Below are 24,994 nucleotides of genomic sequence, written 5' to 3'. Positions count from 1 at the left end.
CTTTTCTTTCCACCTAATACACTTTCAATCTTATCTACTTTCATGGTGTCAGTTATAAATTGTGCTGATGATTCCCAGATACACATTTCAAATGCAAAATGCCTTTTGAACTAGAGATCCACGTCCATCATGACCTCAGACTCACTGTCTTCTCTCCCAAATGTAAACTTCCTCTTATATTACTCATTTTGGGGTCTGGCACCACCATCTACCTGAGAAAAGATATTGAGAGTCTTCCTGTCTTCTGTTTTATCATTTCTATCCAATTAATCACCAAACCCTGTTGATTCTAGCTCTTAACTCTCTTTACAATCTATACTCTTCTCTCAGGTCTAACTGCCGCTGGGCTGTAAGCTTCTGAGGTAGGACTCACACATGTGTGGTTTACTATGATGTAAGGTCCAGCTCAGTAGATAGCGTGTAGTCAGGGCTTAGTGTGTGTTGAATGAATGGATGCAGACCAGTGCCTTGGCTCAGGCTCTCATTGTTTTCACCTGAATTACAGCAAGATTTCTCTGGCCACTTGGCTTCTTACTTCATTTCAATGTATTGTCTATACTGCCACTGGCATGATATATCTAGAATACAACTTTTTAAAATCTGTAAATATTTTAATGTGTATTTGTAAAAGATAAAGGCTTTTTTCCTCTTCCGAAAGCCCCAGTACATGGTTGTATATCCTACTTGTAAGCCGTTCTAGTTCTATATGTGCTGCCTCCCCAGCATGGCAACTGACAGACGGGTGCTATGGCTCCGCAACCGAGAAAGGAACGCAGGCCGCCAAAGCCGTGAGAATGCTGAACTTTAACCCCTGGGCCATCAGGGCTGGCTCAGATAAAAGGCTTTTGAAAAGATCGTAACCATTATAACATTATCACAGCTAAAAATTTAACAATTATTCTTTCTTTTTTTTCAAAGTAATTGATTTCTTATTAGCCTTATTGGAAACAGTTATTCTTAAATATCAAATATCTAGTCAGTGTTCAGATTTTCAATTTTCTCATAATTTCTTTATTTTTAAAATTATTTACAGTTTTTTAAAATTAGCATCCAAATAAAGTCCATACATTGCATTTAGTTGGCATATCTCTTAAGTTTCTTTTAAGCTCTCTGTACTTTCTCTATTCTCCTTTCTTCTCACCCCTTGCAGTAAGTGACAAAATAGACAAGTCATGTGATGTGAGCTAACTGGAGTTAAACAAGATTTAAAAATAGATTTGATTATCACAATATAGTTAGACAATAAGTAAAATCAAATTATTAGAGTATGGTACATAGGAGGTTCTTCTCTTCACCAAAATATGAAAACTAAATTGATCAGAAGCATTGACCTCATAAATATCTATATGAAGTTAAAATTTTTTAAAGAATTTTATTAAGTTCTTATCAATGTTGTAATTTTCTTCCTAGATCTGCTCATATTTTGGATTCTGGCCATATTATAATGAATGTCACATTGACGTCAGATGTCATTGGTCGAAGAGTTGAAGTTAACGGAGAACATGCAACAGTGTGTTATTTTGGTATTGTCCCTCCAGTGGCAGGTAATTTATGATTTTGTGTGTGTATGTATGTATTTATTTATTTTGTAATTGTTTCCGTGTAGGCTTCTTAGTAGTGCTTTATAACCAATTTTGAGGAAATTAACAACCAATTTATAGATGCCTCGTATTCACAGTTGTTTTATTTGAGTGACAATATCCTCTGGTATCTATGGTTTTATTTAATTATACACTTATCTAATTATTTAGTGTTGCTATTTTATATTAATTCAACCTTAAAATATCTTCTGAGTAAACTTTAAACAATAATAAAAAATCTTAATTCTCATAATCCTAAACTCAAAAACTAAGTAATTTTTTGAAATTTCTTTTGTCATTAATCTGTTAATTTGTATTTAATATAGTTTAAATTGATATACATACAATTTTGTGTTAGCTTTGTTCACTTTTTATTTGGTATATATTTGTCTGTGTTTCTACAGCATTATTTTACTTGTATTTCTTTTTTTATTCAGATATAATTGACATATGTTAGTTTCAACATAATGATTTGATATTTGTATATATTGAGAAATGATCACAATAAGTCTGGTTAACATCCATCACCACACACAGTTACAAATTTTCTTTTCTTGTGATGAAAACTTTTAAGATCTGTTCTCTTAGCTATTTTCAAATATACAACACAGTATTATTAACTATCTTACCATGCTATACATTGCATCCCCAGGACTTATTTATTTTATAAGTGGAAGTTTGTACCTTTTGACTCCCTTCACCCATTTTGCCCACCCCCGACCATCTGCCTCTGGAAACCACCAATCTGTTCTCTGTGTCTATAAATTCTTTATTTTTTATAGATTCCATATATAAGTGAGATCATATGGTATTTGTCCCTCTCTGTCTGACTTATTTCACTTAGCATAATGCCCTCATGGTCCACCCATGTTGTTATAAATGGCAAGGTTTCCTTCCTTTTTATGGCTGAATAATATTACATTACACCACATTTTCTTTATCCATTCATTCATCTGTGGACACTTAGGTTGCTTCCATATTCTTGGCTATTGTAAATAATGCTGCAGTGAACATGAGGGTGCAGCTATCTTTTCAAGTTAGTGTTTTTGTTTCCTTGAGGTAAATACCCAGAAGTGGAATTCTGGATTCTATGGTAGTTCTATTTTTAATTTTATTTTTAATTGATGTCAATAGTTTATAACATTGTGAAATTTTGGTTGTACATTTTTGTTTGTCAATCACCATATACATGTCTCCCTTCACCCTTTGTGCCCACCCCCCACCCCCTTTGCCCCTGGTAAACACAATACAGTTCTCTCTGACCCTCTGTTGGTTTATACTCCACATATGAGTGAAATCATGTGGTGTTTGTCTTTCTCTTTCTGGCTTATTTTGCTTAACATAATACCCTCCAGGTGCATCCATGTTGTTGCAAATGGGACAATTTTGTCTTTTTTTATGGCTGAGTAGTATTCCATCGTACATATATACCACATTTTCTTGATCCACTCATCAGTCGAGGGATACTTGGGTTGCTTCTACTTCTTGGCTATAGTGAATAATGCTGCAATGAACATAGGGGTGCATAAGCCTCTTTGGATTGTTGATTTCAGGTTTGTTGGATAGATTCCCAGTAGTAGGGTAGCCAGATTATAGGGTATTTCTATTTTTAATTTTTTGAGGAATCTCCATACCGTTTTCCATAGAGGCTGCACCAGTTTGCATTCCCACCTGCTGTGTAAGGGGGTTCCTGTTTCTCCACATCCTCTCCAGCATTTGCTGTTTTTTGTCTTGGTGATTGTAGCCATTCTAATGGGTGGGAGGTGATATCTTAGTGTTGTTTTGATTTGCATTTCCCTGATGATTAGTGATGTTGAACATCTTTTCATGTGCCTATTGGCCATCTGTATATCTTCTTTGGAGAAGTGTCTGTTCATTTCCTCTGCTCATTTTTTGATCAGGTTGTTTGTTTTTTTGTTGTTCAGTTGTGTGAGTTCTTTATATGTTATGGAGATTAACCCCTTGTCAGATATATGTTTTGCAAATATTTTTTCCCAGCTGGTGAGTTGTCTATTCATTTTGATCCTGGTTTCGTTTGTCTTGTACAAGCTCTTTAAGCTTTAATATGATGAAGTCCCACTTGTTTATTTTTTCTTTAGTTTCCCTAGTCTGACTAGGCATGGCATCTGAAAAGATTCCTTTATGACCAATGTCAAATAGTGTGTTGCCTATATTTTCTTCTATGAGTTTTATAGTTTCAGGTCTCACCTTCAGGTCTTTGATCCACTTTGAGTTAATTTTTGTGAATGGCGATAGCAGATGGTCCACTTTCATTCTTTTGCATGTGGCTGTCCAGTTTTCCCAACACCACTTATTGAAGAGACTTTACTTTCTCCATTGTATGTGCTTAGCTCCTTTGTTGAAAATTAGCTGTCCGTATATGTGTGGTTTTATTTCTGGTCTTTCAGTTCTGTTCCATTGATCTGTGTGTCTGGTTTTGTACCAGTACCATGCCGTTTTGATTACTCTTGCCTTGTAGTATGTTTTGAAGTCAGGGATTGTGATACCTCCAGCTTTGTTCTTTTTTCTTAGGATTTCTTTAGCTATTCGGGGTCTTTTGTTGCCCCATATGAATTTTAGTATTCTTTTTTCTATTTCCGTGAAGAATGTCATTGGGATTCTGATTGGGATTGTGTTGAATCTGTAGATTCCTTTAGGTAATATAGACATTTTAACTATGTTTATTCTTCCAATCCACGCGCATGGGATATCTTTCCATTTCTTTATGTCATTATCGATTTCTTTCAATAATGTCTTGTAGTTTTCATTGTGTAGGTCTTTCACTTCCTTGGTAAGATTTATTCCTAGATATTTTGTTCTTTTTGATGCAATTGTAAATGGTATTATCATTTTGAGCTCTCTTTCTGTTAGTTTGTTATTAGCATGCAAAAATGCAACTGATTTTTGTAGGTTGATTTTGTACCCTGTGACTCTGCTGTAGTTGTTGATTATTTCTGATAGTTTTCCAGTGGATTCTTTAGGGTTTTCTATATATAAAATCATGTCATCTGCAAATAGTGAGAGTTTCACTCCTTCATTGCCTATTCGGATTCCTTTTATTCCTTTTTCTTGCCTAATTGCTCTGGCCAAAACCTCCAGAGTTATGTTGAATAAGAGTGGTGAGAGTGGGCAGCCTTGTCTCGTTCCTGTTCTGAGAGGAATGGCTCTCAGACTTTCCCCGTTGAGTATGATGTTGGCTGTGGGTTTGTCATAAATAGCCTTTGTTATGTTAAAGAACTTTCCTTCTATACCCATTTTGTTGAGAGTTTTTATTATAAATGGATGTTGGATCTTGTCAAATGCCTTCTCTGCATCTATTGAGATGACCATGTGGTTTTTATTGCTCGTTTTGTTGATATGGTGTATCACATCGATTGATTTGCGGATGTTGAACCATCCGTGTGTCCCTGGTATAAATCCCACTTGATCATGGTGTGTGATCTTTTTAATGTATTGCTGTATTCGGTTTGCCAGTATTTTGTTGAGGGTTTTTGCATCTGTGTTCATCAGTGATATTGGCCTGTAATTTTCCTTTTTTGTGTTGTCTTTGTCTGGCTTTGGTATCAGGGTGATGTTGGCCTCGTAGAATGATTTAGGAAGTGTTCCATCTTCCTCTATTTTTTGGAATAGTTTGAGAAGGATGGGTGTTAGATCTTCTTTGAATGTTTGGTAAAATTCACCAGAGAAGCCATCTGGTCCTGGACTTTTGTTTTTTGGGAAGTTTTTGATTATTATTTCAATCTCTTTACTTGTGATTGGTCTGTTCAGAGTCTCTATTTCTTCTTGGTTCAGTTTTGGGAGGTTGTATGAGTCTAAGAATTTATCAGTTTCTTCTAGATTGTCCAAGTTGTTGGCATATAGTTTCTCATAGTATTCTTTTATAATCCTTTATATTTCTGTGGTATCCATTGTAATTTCCCCTCTTTCTTTTCTAATTTTATTTATTTTAGCCTTTTCTCTTTTTTTCTTAGTAAGTCTGGCTAAGTGTTTGTCAATTTTGTTTATCTTCTCAAAGAACCAACTCTTTGTTTCATTAATCCTTTCTACTGTTTTTTTGGTCTCCATTTATGTCTGCTCTAATTTTTATTATTTCTCTCCTTTTGCTGACTTTGGGCTTTGTTTGTTTTTCTTTTTCTAGTTCTGTTAAGTATAATTTAAGGTTCCTTATTTGGACTTTTTCTTGTTTGTTGAGGTGGGCCTGTATTGCTATGAATTTCACTCTCAGGACTGCTTTTGCTGCATCCCTTATGAGTTGGTATGGCATATTTTCATTTTCATTTGTTTCCAGATATTTTTTGATTTCTCCTTTAATTTCATCAGTGACACATTCGTTGTTCAGTAGCATGTTGTTTAATCTCCACATCTTTGTCACTTTCCCAGTTTTTTTCTTGTGGTTGATTTCCAGTTTCATAGCATTATGGTCTGAAAAAATGCTTGTTATGATTTCAATCTTCTTGAATTTATTTAGGCTTGCCTTGTTTTCCAACATATCATCTATCCTTGAGAATGTTCCACGCGTGCTTGAGAAGAATGTGTAGTCAGCTGTTTTTGGATGGAGTGCTCTGTATATGTCTACTAGGTCCATCTCGTCCAGTTTTTCATTTAAGTCCATTATTTCCTTATTGATATTTTGTCTGGATGATCTATCCATTGATGTAATAAGTGGGGTATTAAGATCCTCTACTATTATCGTGTTGTTGTTAATATCTCCTTTTAGGTTTGTTAATAGTTGCTTTATGTACTTTGGTGCTTCTGTGTTGGGTGCATATATATTTAAAAGTGATATGTCTTCTTGGTGGAGTGTCCCTTTTATCATTATATATTGCCCCTGTTTGTCTCTCATTACCTGTTTTATCTTGAAGTCAGCTTTGACTGATATGAGTATGGCAACACCTGCTTTCTTTTGTTTGCCATTAGCTTTGAGTATTCACTTGCATCCTTTCACTCTGAGCCTGTGTTTGTCTTTAGAGCTAAGATGTCTGTCCTGGAGGCAGCGTATTGTTGGGTCTTGTTTTTTAATCCATCCCACCACTCTGTGTCTTTTGATTGGAGGGTTCAGTCCATTTACATTTAGGGTAATTATTGATATATGGGGGTTTGTTGTTGTTATTTTATCGCTCTTTTTCTGGTTCTTTTGCATTTCTTTTGTTTCTCGTCCTGTGTGTTTTGGACTACCAGTTCAGTTTGGTAGTTCTGTATGGGGGTTCTCTTAGTTTTCTCTTTCTTTATCAGGTGGATTCTGTTCTGATTATTTGGTTAGTGGTTACCATGAGGTTTGTATAAAAAAGTCTCGTGGATGTGATAGTCCATTTTTTGATGGCCTCTTATTCCCTTAGACTAAGTCCATTTGATCCCTTTCCTCTTCCCCTTCTAAGTTATTGTTGTCACATCTTATTCCTTCTTGTGTTGTGAGTTCATGTTTAACATGATGAGGTTATATTTATGCTTGGTGCTTACCTTCCCTTGATCTGTGGTTTTATAATTAAGTGTTGGCTAATCTGTTTTGATAGAGGACTGCAATTTTTCTGGGTTTGTCCATGTATTTTCCTCCTTGTTCAAAACTTTGAATCTCCTTTCTCTTTTTTTCTCAGGGATGAGGACCTTCTTGAACACTTCTTGTAGTGGGGGTCCTGTGGCAATGAACTCCCTTAGCTTTTGTTTATCTGGGATAGTTATTATTTCTTCATCATATCTGAAGGATATTTTTGCTAGATAGAGTATTCTTGGCTGAAAGTTTTTGTCCTTCAGAATTTTGAATATATCGTTCCACTCTCTCCTAGCCTGTACAATTTCTATCAAGAAATTGGCTGACAGCCTGATAGGAAATCCTTTGTATGTTATTTTTTTTTGTCTAGCTGCCCTTAATATTTTTTCTTTGTCGCTGACTTTTGCCAGCTTTACTACTATATGCCTTGGAGAGGGTCTTTTCATGTTGGTATATTTAGGAGACCTATTGATTTCATTCACTGGTATTTCCAGCTCCTTCCCCAGGTTTGGGAAGTTCTCAGATATTATTTCTTTGAACAAGTTCTCTGCTCCTTTTTCCCTCTCTTCTCCCTCTGGAATACCTATAATCTTTATGTTGGATTTCCTAATTGAGTGGGATATTTCTTGGAGAGTTTCTTCATTTCTTTTTAGTCTTAATTCTCTTTTCTCCTCCATCTGGAGCATTTCTGCATTGCTGTCCTCAATATTGCTAATTCTTTCCTCCATATTGTCAGCTCTGATGCTTAAGGCTTCCAGATTTGTCTTTATCTCCTCTATTGTATTTTTCATCTCTAAGATTTCTGATTGGTTTTTTTTTTTTTATAGTTTCAATCTCTTTTGTGAAGAAACTCCTGATTTCGTTGAATTGTCTGTCTGTGTTTTCTTTTATTTCGTTAAGCATTTTTATGACGGCTATTTTGAATTCTCTGTCGTTAAGGTTATACATTTCTGTGCTTTTCGGGCTGACTTCTGGGCGCTTGTCATTTTCCTTTTGGTATGGAGATTTAATATATTTTTGCATGGTGCCTGTCGGTGTTGGCTTACTTTTCCTCATAGTGAAAATCTATGGTCATAGTTTCCTCTTGCTGCCGCTGGGTGGGGGTCAAGGGCTGTGCATTCTTGCCCACCTCAATCTGCGGGCACTCTCTTCAGCCCCTGGCTGATCTGAGGCATGGCTGAGTGGAGGAAGTGTGGGAACAGCTGGAGCTGCAGTGTGGGAGCAGCTGAGACTGGAGCTCAGCTAGGCCGAAGTAGCTGGGGCTCAGGTGTGGGTGGGTTGAAGCAGCTTCAGCTTAAGTGCCGCTGGGCCAAAGAAGCAGGAGCTGGAGCACCACTGGGCTGAAGAAGCTGGAACTGGAGTGCGCTGGGCTGAAGAAGGAGGAGCTGGAGCGCCGCTTGGCTGGAACTGGAGTGCACTGGGCCGAAGAAGCTGGAACTGGGGTGTCCTGAGCTGAAGAAGGAGGAGCTGGAGCGCCGCTGGGCCAAAGAAGCTGGAACTGGAGTGCGCTGGGCTGAAGTTGCTGGCGCCAAGTCATGTGGAGCCTGAGCACAGGCCAAACCGAAGAGCTGGGGCCGGGGGTGGGGGGTGGCGGTCAAGCCAAAGGAGCTGGGGGCGGGGCATGGTCCAGCCAAAGGAGCTGGGGCTATGGCACCATGGAGCTGGGGATGCTGGGGCAGTGGCCTGCTCCAGCTGGAGCAGCTGGGGCTGTGGCATGGTGGGGCCTGAGCTGCCGCTGCCTCTGGTGCAGGGGCGCAGGCTCACCCCGCTGCTGGTCGGGCCTGGGCACCTGGGGGCCGCTGCCTGTTTGGGTGGGGTGCAGTCATGCTGCCCCTGCTGGTGGGGCCTGGGCGCCTGGGGGCCGCTGCCTCTGGGGACGGGGCTGAGCTGAAGCACTGCTGTGCTGAAGCGTCAGTCGGGCGGGCCTGGTGGAGGAGGGGCACTTACTTTCGCCTCCCCAATCTCAGAGGTCTCTTGCCTTGCAGTTGCTCTCTGCTCTCCTGAGGGGCTACTTTGTTGAAACTACCCTTGCAGCAGTTCTGCTCCCTCTGTAGGGGGATCCGCACCAGCTATGAGGGATCTTGGAGAGTGCTGGTTTTCATGTGGCGAGCCGCCCCTCCCCGTCCTCTGAGAGCTGCGTGGTCTTAGTCTCTGGGTTGCAGTCCTTGGGGAAGGAAGGGAACTCCTCTTACCTCCTTCCACTTACTCTGGGGATTCCAGCACCTCAGTCATTGGGTGTACGGCTGCCTGGGTGCCTCAGATGTCGCCTGTCTTGTATGAATAGCTTCTGTTGGAATATGAATGTCTTTTCTGTTGTGTCTTAGAGGGGGAGAGTTGAATGGGGGAAGCTCACTCAGCCATGATGCTGACGTCCTGATTTTTTTTTTTTTTTTTTAGGTACAAATACTTTACAGGTTATGTATATTTCAATCAGGAAGCATATAATATCTGGTTGTATCTATTTTTGTGATGTTCGGAGCTATTGATGAATATTGCTTACATCCATTATTTTATTTGGGGTTGTAAAGTGGTGAAATTCCAATAATTTTCTTTCTTTTATCAGTCTTCTGATAGGTGAGATAAGTAGCTGGGCAACTTATTTCATGGAAAACTTCCTTTTGTTAATTACTTGCTTTCCAAAATAATTGGGTGATTGAAAGGCAAGATAAATGTTTGATTCTTTCTTTTTATTTATCAGTCTTTATAATAATGAGTTGATTCACTAGAAGACCAATGAATGTAAAAAATCTTTATAAAGTCATGGGTTTAAATATGTTTGATATGTTTTGGTCCATTGCTGTTATCATTCTTATTAGTGTTCACACTGTCCCATCTTTGGCCATTAGGAACCCCTTCAAATTGGCTCCTGAGAACTTTTGATGTGACCCAATGGCTTTTGATAGCTTCCTTTCTGATATGATAAGGAAACTATGAAATGTGAAAGGTTCATCTTACACAATTCTTGCCCCACATCACAATCAGCCATTTCTCTGAGAGCTTGATTTTTATTTTTATTTTTTTAGTGGCAAATAGTGTTTGGAGGCCACTATCTGAGCTCTAGGGATGCTCATTGCTACAGGGTTAGTCACTGTTTCTAGGCCTTTTTTTTTCGTGGACAGGACTATATTTGTAGGATTAATTCCTGGAAGTAGAATAGATTTAAGGATATGTGTATTTTTATGTATTTATTATAAAACATTTCAAAGGTACAGAAAAGTAGACAGAGTAGTATGAGGAACACCTGTATATGCTTGTTATGTCAATTTAACAGTTGTTATTATGTTGCCATATTTGCTTCATTTCTTTTAGTTTTTGCTTAAGCATTTTAAATTAAATGATATAGATAGTGGCATTTCATCCCTAAATACTTCACCATGCATTTCTAAAAAATAAATACAGTTTCTTACAAAATAGTATATAGTTTAAATTTAAATTTTGATTCATATTGTCATGGTGGTGAATAGAGTTCTTTTAAACCAATAAATAAACTAGATTGTTGAAAAACTTTGTCTTAATTAACCTCTTGGTTTATAGTCCTTGAAGATTAGTCCCAATGTGGAGTGGGTCCGTTCTTTAAAATGGGTAATCATATGATCCTTCGAAAATTCTAGGTCTTTTATTCTGCTGTTTATGCCATCAAAATTCTGTACTAGGTTTTTTTCTTGATTAATTTTAGATATGAGTTCCTTGGTATCCCATATAAAGAAAATCTGTATTTAATCTTTGCATTTTTTTTCGTAAAAGAGAAAAGTTGTTTATTTAACATTTTAAGACTTTTGTAGCATTTATTTACCTACTGTAGGCTTTTGACATTATTTATGAGCTGAGTTATATTGCCCAAGGTATTTTTAAAAATAATATTTTTTGATTGTACTTTATTGTTGTTTAACAGTGTTGTTTTGTTGCTGTTGTTATTCCAAAGTTTTAAATGTTCTTTTTTAATAGGCTTTATTGAAATAATACTACATTCAGAATTATCTGATAGCGAATCCCTACTTGGAGTATGTATAACAGTGCTCTTTTTTATTTTTTATTTTTTTTGTGAGGAAGATCAGCCCTGAGCTAACATCCGTGATAATCCTCCTCTTTTTGCTGAGGAAGACTGGCTCTGAGCTAACATCTATTGCCAATCCTCCTCCTTTTTCTACCCAAAGCCCCAGTAGATAGTTGTATGTCATAGTTGCACATCCTTCTAGTTGCTGTATGTGGGACGCGGCCTCAGCATGGCTGGAGAAGCGGTGCATCAGTGCGCGCCCGGGATCCGAACCCAGGCTGCCAGTAGCAAAGCATGTGCACTTAGCTGCCAAGCCACGGGGCCGGCCCAACAGTGCTCTTTTTTGAGCAGTTTGGTACAGCTTTCAGATGAATCATGTTTTTGTCCTCCTACCAGAGCAAATGGAAAGGCATATATATGCTTAAATGTGGTGATGACATGATATGTTTTCATGTTCTGAGCTTAGTTGCAAGAAACAGCTAAACCTGTTGACTAACTGTTGTCTAGAAGAACATTTAAACATTATGTCAAAACCAAGGTCATTGTTTTTGACAGACACATGATAGTATTCAGATGAAAAATTGTAAATAGTGTAACTAAGTAGGTAATGCATTGAATTATTTCGAGATGCATTTTATAGCTTATTTATTACTAGGATATAGCTCTGCTTAAAATTTGTAGCAGATTTTATTATAGGAGAAATAGGCATTTGGTAATTTTTAACTTAAAGTGTTTTAGGCCTCCAGTCATCTCTTCCATACTTCATGGTGTAAAAAATTTAGTACTTGGTTGTGTACTTGTTTGAGGCTTTGAACAGGTGTGGGGTTGCTTCCTGAGAGACAATTGTTGCTCCTGCAAGTTAGTGGTATTTCTGTAGCCCACAATTGTGTCAAAGTGGTTGGCCCTCTACCTCATGAGGATTCAATGAATTAATATATATAAAGCACTTAGAAGTGTGCCTGACAGGAAGTAAGAACTTTTTAAATGTTAGAGATTATTATTGTTTTTGCTGTTATTGTTGTTGTTATTGTGAATTAGAAAAAAGTACTCCTTTCTCAGGTCACTTGATTTCCATCTATAGGAATATCATCATAATATATTGATTTTTGTTAGAGCATGATACTCCATTGTTATCTGACAGAAAATTGATGTAATAAATATAAAACTCTATAATTTATGGCCTTCAGGGCCAGAAAGTGTGGTCTTTAATAGTCAGATTAAACCATTAGCCTTATCACCGTGTTCCTTATATCTGGGATTAACAATATAGAATAGCTGTTCTCCAATTTATTTTAAGTGACTTCACTTTGGAATTGCTGTCATTTAACTATAATTAGAAACCTAGCTGAATAACATCTGTTCAGGAAGAGAAGTCTAATGCAGTGTGCCTGGGGTACTCTCTAAAAATGTAAATTCTCAGGCTCTACACCCAGAGAGTCTAGTTCAGTAAGTTGGAGTTATGGTCCAGGATTCTTCATTTTTAACATGTTCCCTAGCTGATTCTGAGGCCTCACTTTGAGAATGGTTAAGTTTTTATTCCTTAGGATGCACCAATGTACCTGTGGAAGATGACATCACCAGAAAGTGAAATAAAACTCTCTGATCCCTTTGTATAACTGCCTCTACAAAACTAAACTTTCTATCCTGAGCTCTGGCTGAGGCTTGAGTTAAGAAATAGCCACTTGTGAAACACCAATGAATATGTTATAAAGATGTTATCAGGTGTGATGTGTCCTTCATTATTTTATTCTATGCCCCTTACATAAACACTCTTGTGACAAATTACTTTTAGCTCAGGGGCAGGGGAAAAAGGTTTTCTTCTAAAGGACTGAGATGTTTCTACTACAGTCACGCGTCACTTAACGACTTTCTGAGAAATGTGTCATTAGGCAATTTTGTCATGTGCGAACATCACAGAGTCTGCTTATACAAACCTAGATGGTATAGCCTACTACACACCTAGGGTATATGTTATAGCCTATTGCTCCTGGGCTGCAGATATGTACAGCATGTTACTGTGCTGAATACTGTAGGCATTTGTAACACAATGGTAAGTATTTGTGCATCTAAACATATCTAAACATAGAAAAGGTACAGTAAAAATATGGTATAAAAGATAAAAAATGGTACACCTATATAGGGCACTTACCATGAATAGGAGCCTGCAGGACTGGAAGTTACCCTGGGTGAGTCAGGGAGTGAGTGGTGAGTGAGTGTGAAGGCCTAGGACAGTACTGTACACTTCGTAGACTTTATAAACACTGTACACTGAGGCTTCACTAAGTTTATAACAAATTATTTTTCTTTCTTTAGTAATCGATTACTCTTAGCTTACTGTAATTTACTTTATAAACTTTTGAATTTTTTTAACTGTTCGACTCCTTTGTAATAACACTTAGCTTAAAACACAAACACGTATCACTGTACAAAAATATTTATATCTCTATTCTGTAAGCTTTTTCTATTTTTAAAATTTGTTAGTTTTTTTACTTTTTAAACTTTTTTGTTAAAAGCTAAGACGCAAAAACACATTAGCCTCGGCCTACACAGGGTCAGGATCATCAATATCACTGTCTTCCATCTCCACATCTTGTCCCACTGGAAGGTCTTCAGGGGCAATAACACCCATGGAGCTGACATCTCCTGTAATAGCAGTGCCTTCCTCTGGGATACCTCCTGAAGGACACGAAGGTTCTTTACACCAGCATCACCACAAACACCTGAATAATATGTTACAATGGCTACAATGTCACTAGGCAACAGGAATTTTTCAGCTTCATTATAAACTTATGGGACCATATATGTAGTCATATATGTAGTCCATCATTGACTGAAATGTCGTTATGCAACACATGACTGTACTGGTCAAGGAAATTCCATCTTCTTTTTCTTGTTACAGGGAAGCTCAGAGCTATGTTTTATACTTCATTGCTGTTTTTTCATTTATTCTCTTCTCTTTTAATGCTTCTGGTTCTCCTCACTTCCTTTTTTTTTTTATATTAATGTCTTTTGATCTTCCAGTACCCAGTTTTCTTTTCTCTGAATTTTTTTTATTGTAAGTTATTGAAGATTTTTTAAGGCCATTCTCAAGTTACAGATTACAAAAGCAAGAGACTATGTCCAGGTGGCATTGGAATATTCCTAGGTCAAGACTGAGTAGGGTAGTGCTGAAAACAACCTACTTCATAATTTCAAAGAGCCTGAGGTTTTTGTTTTTGTTTTTTTTGGTGAGGAAGATTATCCCTGAGCTAACGTCTGTGCCCATCATCCTCTATTTTTTTTTAATGTTGGACGCCTGCCACAGCATGGCTTGATGAGCGGTGCGTAGGTACACGCCTGGGATCCGAACCTGTGAACGCCAGGCCACCAAAGCGGAGTGTGTGAACTTAACCACTATGCCACAAGGCTGACCCCAAGCCTGAGGTTTTTTAGACTAACCTTGTAGTAACATGATTCCAGCTATTGGAGTATTGAAACCTTGACTTTGTTTCAGCTATGAGCTGTTGTCAGTATTTGGAGGCTTTAAGCAGGTGCTTGGAATGAATCAGATGAATGAATAAGTTTAGCAACATTGCTTAATGGAGGTGGAAGATTCTCTGAATTTCTCAGACTTGGATGACTTGAATGTAGTTATCTATCTAAAAAAAAAAAGTGTTGGCTATCTCAGGAGTCGGTCAGCCCAGGAAGCCAAGGAGCAAAAGAAATCACCAAGGCAGATGTTGGCAGTGCCCATCGTGGACTTCTCAGGGGAGAGGCAAAGGAACCGTATCCCTGGCACAGCCCTAGTGTAGAGATGGATCCAGGAGTTATAGCCAGTGGACTTGAAGTAACTCCTGTCCTGTTGTTAAGGTCACTGACCTTGTGAGATAGATGGATCTAGATGTTTTTGCCAAATACCGTTAAATATTCCATTTACTGAACTCCTCTAGTTCGTATTGTATGCTCACCAAGCAATCTTTTGATTATGATGTGGCTTCTTGTGTTAGTCTGTTTACAGGGGTAGAATATATTGATCAAATGGAATCTTTTTTTTTAAAATAGACTTTAATTTTTAGAGCAGTTTTAGGCTCACAGCAAAATTGAGCAGAAAGTACAGAGAGTTCTCATATACCCCCTGACCCCATACATGCACAGCCTCCCCCACTATCAACATCCCCCACCAGAGTGAAGTCCATCGTTTACATTAGGGTTCACTCTTGGTGTTGTACATGCTATGGGTTTTGACAAATGTATAATGACATGTATCCACCATTATAATATCACACAAAATAGTTTCACTATCCTAAAAATCCCATGCGCTCTGCCTGTTCATCCCTCCCTCCCCTCTAAGCCCTGGTACCACTGATCTTTTTACTGTCTCCTTAGTTTTGCCTTTTCCAGAATGTCATATAGTTGGAATCATACAGTATGTAGCCTGTTCAGATTGACTTTTTTCGCTTAGTAATATGCACTTAAGTTTCCTCCATGTCTTTTTCATGGCTTGATAGCTCATTTCTTTTTAGCACTAAATAATATTCCATTGTCTGGATGTACCATAGTTTGTCCATGCTTTAAAGTTTAGGCAGTTATAAATAAAGCTGCTATAAACATCTGTATGCAGGCTTTTGTGCATACATAAGTTTTCAACTTATTTGTGTAAATACCAAGAAGTGTGATTGCTGGATGATTGGATTTATTATTATTGTTATTATTTTTGGGGGTGGGATGGGGAAGATTAGCTCTGAGCTAACGTCTGTTGCCAATTCTCCTCTTTTTTGCTGAGGAAGATTGGCCCTGGGCTAACATCCGTGCCCATCTTCCTCTACTTTATATGTGGGACATCTGCCATAGCATGGCTTGATAAGCAGTGTAGGTCCACACCTGGATCCAAACCTGTGAACCCCGGGCCACCAAAGTGGAGTGCGTGGACTTAACCACTACACCACCGGGCCGGCCCCTGGATTTATTATTTTTAATTCTTGTGATTTCAGTGAAGTTGGGTCTGATTACAGTTGGTTTTCCATGTGTCTAGGGAGACAATGAACTACTCATGTTGGCCAGAATATTTAGATTTATGTGACAATTTTGTTTATCATTGTATAAATGATATTCTGGTGTCTGCTTCAGTTGTTTGTGCGTTTGAATTTGCTAGACTGAGGCTAGTCAGGTTCTTATCATTCATGGCATGCAGAAGGCAGAAGCCTGGATTTTACATTGTTGGGACCTGACTGATGAGGTAGTCCTGCCCAGCTACCGCTTCTGTCTGCTGTCTCATGTGTACTGATTTTTGTGCTTGCTACTCTATCTTGAGTGGACTGGCTCCTGCGTAAAAGCTTCCCAAACAATAGATATTCTTCATCAGAGTTACAGCTAATCGCAATTGCATGTTGGCCTTGCTCTTTCCACCTGTGTTAGCTTGAGAAGTGACTTGTTCTTTTTTTTTTTTAATTTTTTGTTTATTGCAGTAACATTGGTTTATAACATTGTATAAATTTCAGGTGTACATCATTATACTTCTATTTCTGCATAGATTACATCATGTTCACCACCCAAATACTAATTACAACCCATCACCACACACATGTGCCTAATTATCCCTTTTGCCCTCCTCCCTTCCCCCTTCCCCTCTGGTAACCACTAATCCAATCTCTGTCTCTATGTGTTTGTTGTTGACTTGTTCTTTGTAATGTGAAAGAATGGCCTTGTGTTGTACATTTTTCTTGGTAATGTCCATCAACTCAACTCATTCAGATAGTTTTTATGATGAATAACATTGTATTTATTTCTTATATAAAGGCCGTTGTCTGACAAAAAGTGGGTTAGGACACAAGAGAATTGTGTATATGCTAGTACAGGGTCTGGTCCTTTTTTGCTATGTTATTTGGGCAAGTGTGACATAAGAAATATATATTTGGTCTCTGCCTTGAGTGCCTGGCACAGAGCTCCTAAAATCCATGTAATTTCCTGAGTGATAGGGGTGCTAGGAACATCTTTTGTTCTAATATTTGGTCTTTGACCTCAGTTCCTGACACTAGAGCTACTAAGGCCCTTGGAATCTCCAGAGTGATAAGAGTGTCTTTTGTAATCTAATGAATGACTGGTGGCTAGGGCCCCTAGATAGCTTCAGGGTGGGGACTGGTCACTAGAAGACCACACCATGTTTAGGAGCTTGAAACTTTCAGCCCCACCCTCATCCTCCAGGGAGGGAAGTAGAACTTGAGATTGAGTTAATAATCAATCATGTCTACATGAGGAGGTCTTCATGAAAATCCCTAAAGTATGGGGTTTGGAGAGCTTCCAGGTTGGTGAACACATCCACGTGCTGAGAGGATGGTGCACCCCAAACTCTGTAGGGACAGGCTCCTGTGCTCAGGACCCTTCTGAACCTCGCCTTATGTACCTCTTCATCTAGCTGTTCATCTGCATCCTTTAATAAACTGGTAAACGTTAAGTAAGTATTTTCCTGATTTCTGTGAGCCATTCTAGCAAATTATCGAGCCTGAGGAAGGGATGTGGAGATTCCTGATTTATAACCAGTTGGTGAGAAGTACACAGGTGACAACCTGGGACTTAGGGCTGGTGTCTGAGTGGGGGTGGTCTTGTGGGACTGAGCCCTTAACCTGTGGGGTCTGCACTAACTCTGAGCAGTTAGTGTCAGAATTGAGTTAAATTGCGGGATACCCAGTCTTGTGTCCAGCAGGAATTGGAGAACTGCTTGGTGTGGAAAAATCCAGACATCTAGTGTCAGAAGTGCTGTGAGATTAGAGAAACAGCTTTCCCTTTAGCAAGTCTCATAGTTTCCCTGAGCTTTTGTTTCTTGTCTTTCAAGTTGAGATCATATCCCTCCACATTAGTTAAATAGGGCTCTTAGGGGAAGCAGGATGAAGTTCAGGCTCTTCACCATGTTGTACAAGAGTTTTACATTAGGGCTCAACCTCTTTTAACACTTTTTGTCTTTTTTTCCTGCCATGTGCTCCTGCCCCAATCTCCTGGCAGCATTTTTAGCTCTAGCAACCCTGGATTTTTTTTTTTTTTTTTACTGATGTCATAACAGTTTATAACATTGTGAAATTTTAGTTGTACAATATCGTTTGTCAGTCACCATATAAAGGCATCCCTTCACCCCTTGTGCTCACCCCCCAACCCCCTTGCCCCTGGTAACCACCAAACTGTTCTCTCTGTCTGTGTGTTAGTTTATCTTCCACAGATGAGTGAAATCATGTGGTGTTTGTCTTTCTCTGTCTGGCTTATTTCACTTAACATAATACCCTCCGGCTCCATCCATGTTGGGATGGATTTTGTCATTTTTTGTGGCGGAGTAATATTCCGTTGGATATATATACCACATCTTCTTTATCCAATCATCAGTCTGGGGACACTTGGGTTGCTTCCACTTCTTGGCTATAGTGAATAATGCTGCAATGAGCATAGGGGTGCATATGCCTCTTTGGATTGTTGATTTCAAGTTCTTTGGATAAATACCCAGAAGTGGGATAGCTGGATCATAAGGTATTTCTATTTTTATTTTTATTTTTTTTTTGTGAGGAGATCAGCCCTGTGCTAACATCCGCCAATCCTCCTCTCTTTTTTTTTTTTTTTTGCTGAGGAAGACGGCCCTGGGCTAACATCTGTGCCCATCTTCCTCCACTTTATATGGGACGCCGCCACAGCATGGCTTGCCAAGCAGTGCGTCGGTGCGCGCCCAGGATCCGAACCAGCGAACCACGGGCCGCTGCAGCGGAGTGCACGCACTTAACCGCTTGCGCCACCGGGCCGGCCCCTTCTATTTTTATTTTTTGAGGAATCTCCATACTCTTTTCCATAGAGGCTGCACCAGTTTGCATTCCCACCAGCAGTGAATTAGTGTTCCCATTTCTCCACAACCTCTCCAACATTTGTTATTTTTTGCCTTGGTGATTATAGCCATTCTAACAGATATAAGGTGATATCTTAGTGTAGTTTTGATTTGCATTTCCCTGATGATTAGTGATGTTGAACATCTTTTCATATGCCTGTTGGCCATCTGTATATCTTCCTTGGAAAAATGTGTGTTCATATCCTCTGCCCATTTTTTGATTGAGTTGTTTGTTTTTTTGTTGTTCAGTTGTGTGAATTTTTTATAGATTATGGAGATTAACCCCTTGTCGAATATATGATTTGCAAATATTTTCTCTCAGCTAGTGCGTTGTCTTTTCATTTTGATCCTGGTTTCATTTGCCTTGCAGAAGCTCTTTAGTCTGATAAAGTCCCACTTGTTTATTTTTTCTTTTGTTTGCCTTGTCCAAGTAGGCATGGAACTCTAAAAGATCCCTCTATGACCGATGTCCAAGAGTGTAGTGCCGTTCTTTTCTTGCAGGAGTTTTATAGTTTCAATTCTCATCTTCAAATCTTTGATCCATTTTGAGTTAATTTTTGTGTATGGTGGAAGACAGTGGTCTACTTTCATTCTTTTGCATGTGGCTGTCCAGTTTTCCCAGCACCATTTATTGAAGAGACTTCCCTTTCTCCATTGTATGTGCTTGGCTCCTTTGTCGAAGATTAACTGTCCATAGATGTGTGGTTTTATTTCTGGGCTTTCAGTTCTGTTCCATTGATCTGTGTGTCTGTTTTTGTACCAGTACCATGCTGTTTTAATTATTATAGCTTTGTAGTATATTTTGAAGTCAGGGATTGTGATGTCTTCAGCTTTGTTCTTTTTTCTCAGAATTGCTTTAGCTATTCGGGGTCTTTTGTTGCCCCATATGAATTTTAGTATTCTTTGTTCTGTTTCCGTCAAGAACGTCATTGAGATTCTGAGTGGGATTGCATTGAATCCGTAGATTGCTTTAGGTAGTATGGACATTTTAACTGTTTATTCTTCCAATCCATGCGCATGGGATATCTTTCCATTTCTTTATGTCATCATCAATTTCTTTCAGTAATGTCTTATAGTTTTCATTGTATAAATCTTTCACTTCCTTGGTTAAATTTATTCCTAGGTATTTTATTCTTCTTGTCGTGATTGTAAATGGGATTGTCTTCTTGAGTTCTCTTTCTGTTAGTTCGTTATTAGAGTATAGAAATGCAACTGATTTTTGTAAGTTGATTTTTATACCCTGCAACTTTGCTGTAGTTGTTGATTATTTCTAATAGTTTTCCAACGGATTCTTTAGGGTTTTCTATATATAAAATCATGTCATCTGCAAATAGTGAGAGTTTCACTTCTTTGTTACCTATTTGGATTCCTTTTATTCATTTTTCTTGCCTAATTGCTCTGGCCAAAACCTCCAGTACTGTGTTGAACAGGAGTGGTGAGAGTGGGCAGCCCTGTCTCGTTCCTGTTCTCAGAGGAATGGCTTTCTGTCTTTCCCCGTTGAGTATGATGTTGGCTGTGGGTTTGTTGTAAATAGCCTTTATTATGTTGAGGTACTTTCCTTCTATTCCCATTTTGTTGAGAGTTTTTATCATAAATGGATGTTGGATCTTGTCAAAAGCCTTCTCTGCATCTATTGAGATGACCATGTGGTTTTTATTCTTTGTTTTGTTGATGTGATGTATCACATCGATTGATTTGCGGATGTTGAACCATCCCTGCGTCCCTGGTATAAATCCCACTTGATCATGGTGTATGATCTTTTTAATGTATTGCTGTATTCGGTTTGCCAATATTTTGTTCAGGATTTTTGCATCTATGTTCATTGGCGATATTGGCCTGTAATTTTCTTTCTTTGTATTGTCTTTGTCTGGCTCTGGTACCAGGGTGATGTTGGCCTCGTAGAATGATTTAGGAAGTGTTCCATCTTTCTCTATTTTTTGGAATATTTGAGAAGGATGGGTATTAAGTCTTCTTTGAATGTTTGGTAAAATTCACCAGAGAAGCCATCTGCTCCTGGACTTTTATTTTTTTGGAGGTTTTTCATTACTATTTCAATCTCTTTACTTGTGATTGGTCTATTCAGATTCTCCATTTCTTCTTGGTTCAGTTTTGGGAGGTTGTATGAGTCTAAGAATTTATCCATTTCTTCTAGATTGTCCAATTTGTTGGCATATAATTTCTCATGGTATTCTCTTATAATCCTCTGTATTTCCGTGGTGTCCGTTGTAATTTCTCCTCTTTCATTTCTAATTTTATTTACTTGAGCCTTTTCTCTTTTTTTCTTAGTAAGCCTGGCTAAGGGTTTGTCAATTTTGTTTATCTTCTCAAAGAACCAGCTCTTTGTTTCATTAATCCTTTCTACTGTTTTTTTGGTCTCAATTTCACTTATTTCTGCTCTGATTTTTATTATTTCTCTCCTTCTGATGAGTTTGGGCTTTGTTTGTTCTTCTTTTTCTAGTTCTGTTAGGTGTAATTTAAGGTTGCCTATTTGGTTTTTTTCTTGTTTGTTAAGGTGGGCTTGTATTGCTATGAGTTTCCCTCTCAGGACGGCTTTTGCTGCATCCCATATGGTTTGGTATGGCATATTTTCATTTTCATTTGTTTCCAGATAGTTTTTGATTTCTCCTTTAATTTCATCAATGATCCGTTGGTTGTCCAGTAGCATGTTGTTTAATCTCCACATTTTTGTCACTTTCCCAGTTTTTTTTTCATGGTTCATTTCCAGTTTCATAGCATTATGATCTGAAAAGATGCTTGTTATGATTTCAATCTTCTTAAATTTATTGAGGCTTGCTTTTTTCCCCAACATATGGTCTATCCTTGAGAATGTTCCGTGCGCGCTTGAAAAGAATGTGTAGTCAGCTGTTTTTGGATGGAGTGCTCTGTATATGTCTACTAGGTCCATCTCGTCCAGTTTTTCGTTTAAGTCTACTATTTCTTTATTGACTTTTTGTCTGGATGATCTTCCATTGATGTAAGTGGGGTATTAAGATCCCCTACTATTATTATGTTGTTGTTAATGTCTCCTTTTAGGTTTGTTAATAGTTGCTTTATGCACATTAGTGCTCCTATGTTGGGTGCATATATATTTATAAGTGATATGTCTTCTTGGTGGAGTGTCCCTTTTATTATTATATATTTCCCTTCTTTGTCTTTCTTAACCTGTTTTATCTTGAAGTCTACTTTGTCTGATATGAGTATGGCAACACCTGCTTTCTTTTGTTTGCCATTAGCTTGGAGTATTGTCTTCCATCCTTTCACTCTGAGCCTGTGCTTGTCTTTAGTGCTGAGATGTGTTTCCTGGAGGCAGCATATTGTTGGGTCTTGCTTTTTAATCCATCCTGCCGCTCTGGATCTTGTTTTTTTAATCCATCCTGCCACTCTGTGTCTTTTGATTGGAGAATTCAATCCATTGCATTCAGAGTGATTATTGATATATTAGGGCTTAATGTTGCTATTTTATTGCTCATTTTCTGGTTCTTTTCCATTTCCTTTTTCTCGTCCTGTGTGTTTTGGACTACCAGTTCAGTTTGGTAGTTCTGTATGATGGTTTTCTTAGTTTTCTGTTTATTTATCATATGTGTCTCTGTTCTGATTGTTTGTTTAGTGACTATCATGACATTTGTATAAACAGTCTCATAGATGAGATAGTACATTTTCTGATGGCCTCTTGTTTTCTCAGACTAAGTCGATTCCATCCCTATCTTCTTCCCTTTCTAAGTTATTATTGTCACAACTTACTCCATCTTGTGCTGTGAGTTTGTGTTTAAAGTGATGTGGTTATATTTATTTTTGTTGTTTTCCTTCCCTTAATCTTTCATGTTATAATTAAGTGTTTGCTAACCTATTCTGATAGAAAGCTACAATTTTTATGATTTTGTCTACCTGTTTTTCTCCTTGCTCGAAGCTTTGTATCCCCTTTCTCTTTTTTTTTCCCAAGGATGATGGCCTTCTGTAGCATTTCTTGTAGTGGGGGTATTGTGGCAATGAACTCCCTTAGCTTTTGTTTATCGGGATAGTTATTATTTCTCCATCGTATCTGAAGGATATTTTTGCTGGATAGAGTATTCTTGCCTGAAAGTTTCTGTCTTTTAGCATTTTGAATATATCATTCCTCTCTTTCCTAGCCTGTAAAGTTTCTGCTGAGAAATTGGCTGAGAGCCTGATAGGAATTCCTTTGTACGTTATTTTTTTTTGTCTTGCTGCCCTTAATATTTTTTCTTTATCATTGTCTTTTGCCAGCTTTACTACTATATGCCTTGGAGAGGGTCTTTTCGTGTTGATATATTTAGGAGATTTATTGACTTCACTTGTATTTCAAGCTCCTTCCCCAGGTTTGGGAAGTTCTCAGATATTATTTCTTTGAACAAGTTCTCTGCTCCTTTTTCCCTCTCTTCTGCCTCTGGAATACCTATAATCCTTATATTGCATTTCCTAATTGAGTCGAATATTTCTTGGAGAATTTCTTCATTTCTTTTTAGTCTTAGTTCTCTCTCCTCCTCCATCTGGAACATTTCTGCATTCCTGTCTTCAGTATTGCTAATTCTTTCCTCCACATTGTCAGCTCTGTTCTTTAAAGATTCCAGATATTTCTTTATCTCCTCCATTTTGTTTTTCATCTCTAGCATTTATGATTGGTTTTTCTTTATAGTTTCAATCACTTTTGTTAAAAAGTTCCTGATTTCATTGAATTGTCCATCTGCATTTTCTTGTAATTCATTGAGCTTTTTTTCCTTCACTACTTGCTCTTTTTTTTTTTTTTTTTTTAATTTATTTTTCCCCTAAAGCCCCAGGCGATAGTTGTATGTCATAGTTGCACATTCTTCTAGTTGCTGTATGTGGGACGCGGCCTCAGCATGGCCAGAGAAGCAGTGTGTCTGTGCACGCCCGGGATCCGAACCCGGGCAGCCTGCATCGGAGCGCACTCACTTAACCGCTAAGCCACGGGGCCTGCCCTCTTGCTCTTTTTTTTTAAATTCACTTTTTTTCTTATGAAGATTGGCCCTGAGCTAACATCTGTTGCCAATCTTCCTCCTTTTTTCTCCCCAAACCCCAGTAGATTGTTATATGTCGTAGTTGTACATCCTTCTAGTTGCTCTATGTGTGGTGCCACCTCAGCATAGCTTGATGAGTGGGCGTAGGTCCATGCCCAGGATCTGAACAGGTGAACCCCAGGGCCACTGAAGCAGAGTGTGCAAACCTAACTGCTATGCCACTGGGCTAGCCCCTCGTTGAGCTTTTTTATGATAGCTATTTTGAATTCTCTGTTTAGGTTATAAATTTCTGTGCCTTCAGTATTGATTTCTGGGTGCTTGTAATTTTCCCTCTGGCCTGGAGATTTAATATGTTTTTGCATAATGCTTGAGGGTGTGGGCTTATTTTTCCTCATTCTGAAGCTATCTGGTTGCAGTTTCCACCTGCCGCCACTGGGTGGGGGTCAAGAGCTGTGTATTCTGAGCCCATCATGATCTGTGGGCACTCTGGCCCACCGGCTATGCCGGTGCTCTGGGCGGGGGAAGGGGCTCTTTCTTTCGCCTACCTGATCCCGGGGGCTTCTTGTTCTTCCCTCGCTATCTGCTCTCCTGGGATGCTAGCTTGATGAAGACACCCCTGCAACAGTTTGGTCCTCTCCATATGGGAATGTCCCACAGGCTGTGAGAGAACTGGGAAAACGACAGTTTTCCCACGGAGGGCTGCTCCTTCCCCCTCTCTCTCTGATAGCCACACGTTCTCAGTCCCAGGATCGCTGTCATTGGGGAAGTAGAGGAGTTCTCCATACTTCCTTCCACTTCCTCTGGAGGTACCAGCACCTCCACTTTCAGAAGTAAAGCTGCCTGGCTCTCTCAGATGTCTTTTGTGTTGTGTGAATGTCCTTTGTTGGTATATGAATGTCCTTTTTGTTGTATCTTAGAGGTGAGAGTCTAAGTGGGAAACTCACTCTGCCGTTTTTCTTCTGGTAAAATACACATCACATAAAATTTACATTTTTAAGTGTACAGTTCAGTGGCATTAGGTACATGCATATTGTTGTGCAGTCATCATCATCATCCATCTCCAGAACATTTTTTATCTTCCCAAACTGAAACTTCATACTTATTACA

General features: G+C 38.6%; 1 protein-coding gene across 6 annotated transcripts in view; it reads left to right on the top strand.

Annotated features, from left to right (window-relative positions):
• TBCE (tubulin folding cofactor E) overlaps positions 1–24,994 on the top strand; it is an 82,495-nt gene that overhangs the window by 13,744 nt on the left and 43,757 nt on the right. For 5 of the 6 annotated variants that reach the window (XM_058542986.1, XM_058542984.1, XM_058542987.1 and 2 more), the window contains one exon: positions 1,411–1,544. In XM_058542986.1, the coding sequence (XP_058398969.1) occupies positions 1,445–1,544 (100 nt within the window). In that variant the 5' untranslated portion in view covers positions 1,411–1,444. Of the gene's footprint in view, positions 1–1,410; positions 1,545–24,994 lie in introns of those variants that run through there. The other variant, XM_058542983.1, reaches the window with a different exon arrangement.

This window comes from Diceros bicornis, chromosome 6 (genome assembly GCF_020826845.1).
Source record: "Diceros bicornis minor isolate mBicDic1 chromosome 6, mDicBic1.mat.cur, whole genome shotgun sequence".
NCBI lineage: Eukaryota > Metazoa > Chordata > Mammalia > Perissodactyla > Rhinocerotidae > Diceros > Diceros bicornis.
Note: the sequence above shows the minus strand (reverse complement) of the source record. Positions and strands in the feature narration are given on the sequence as shown.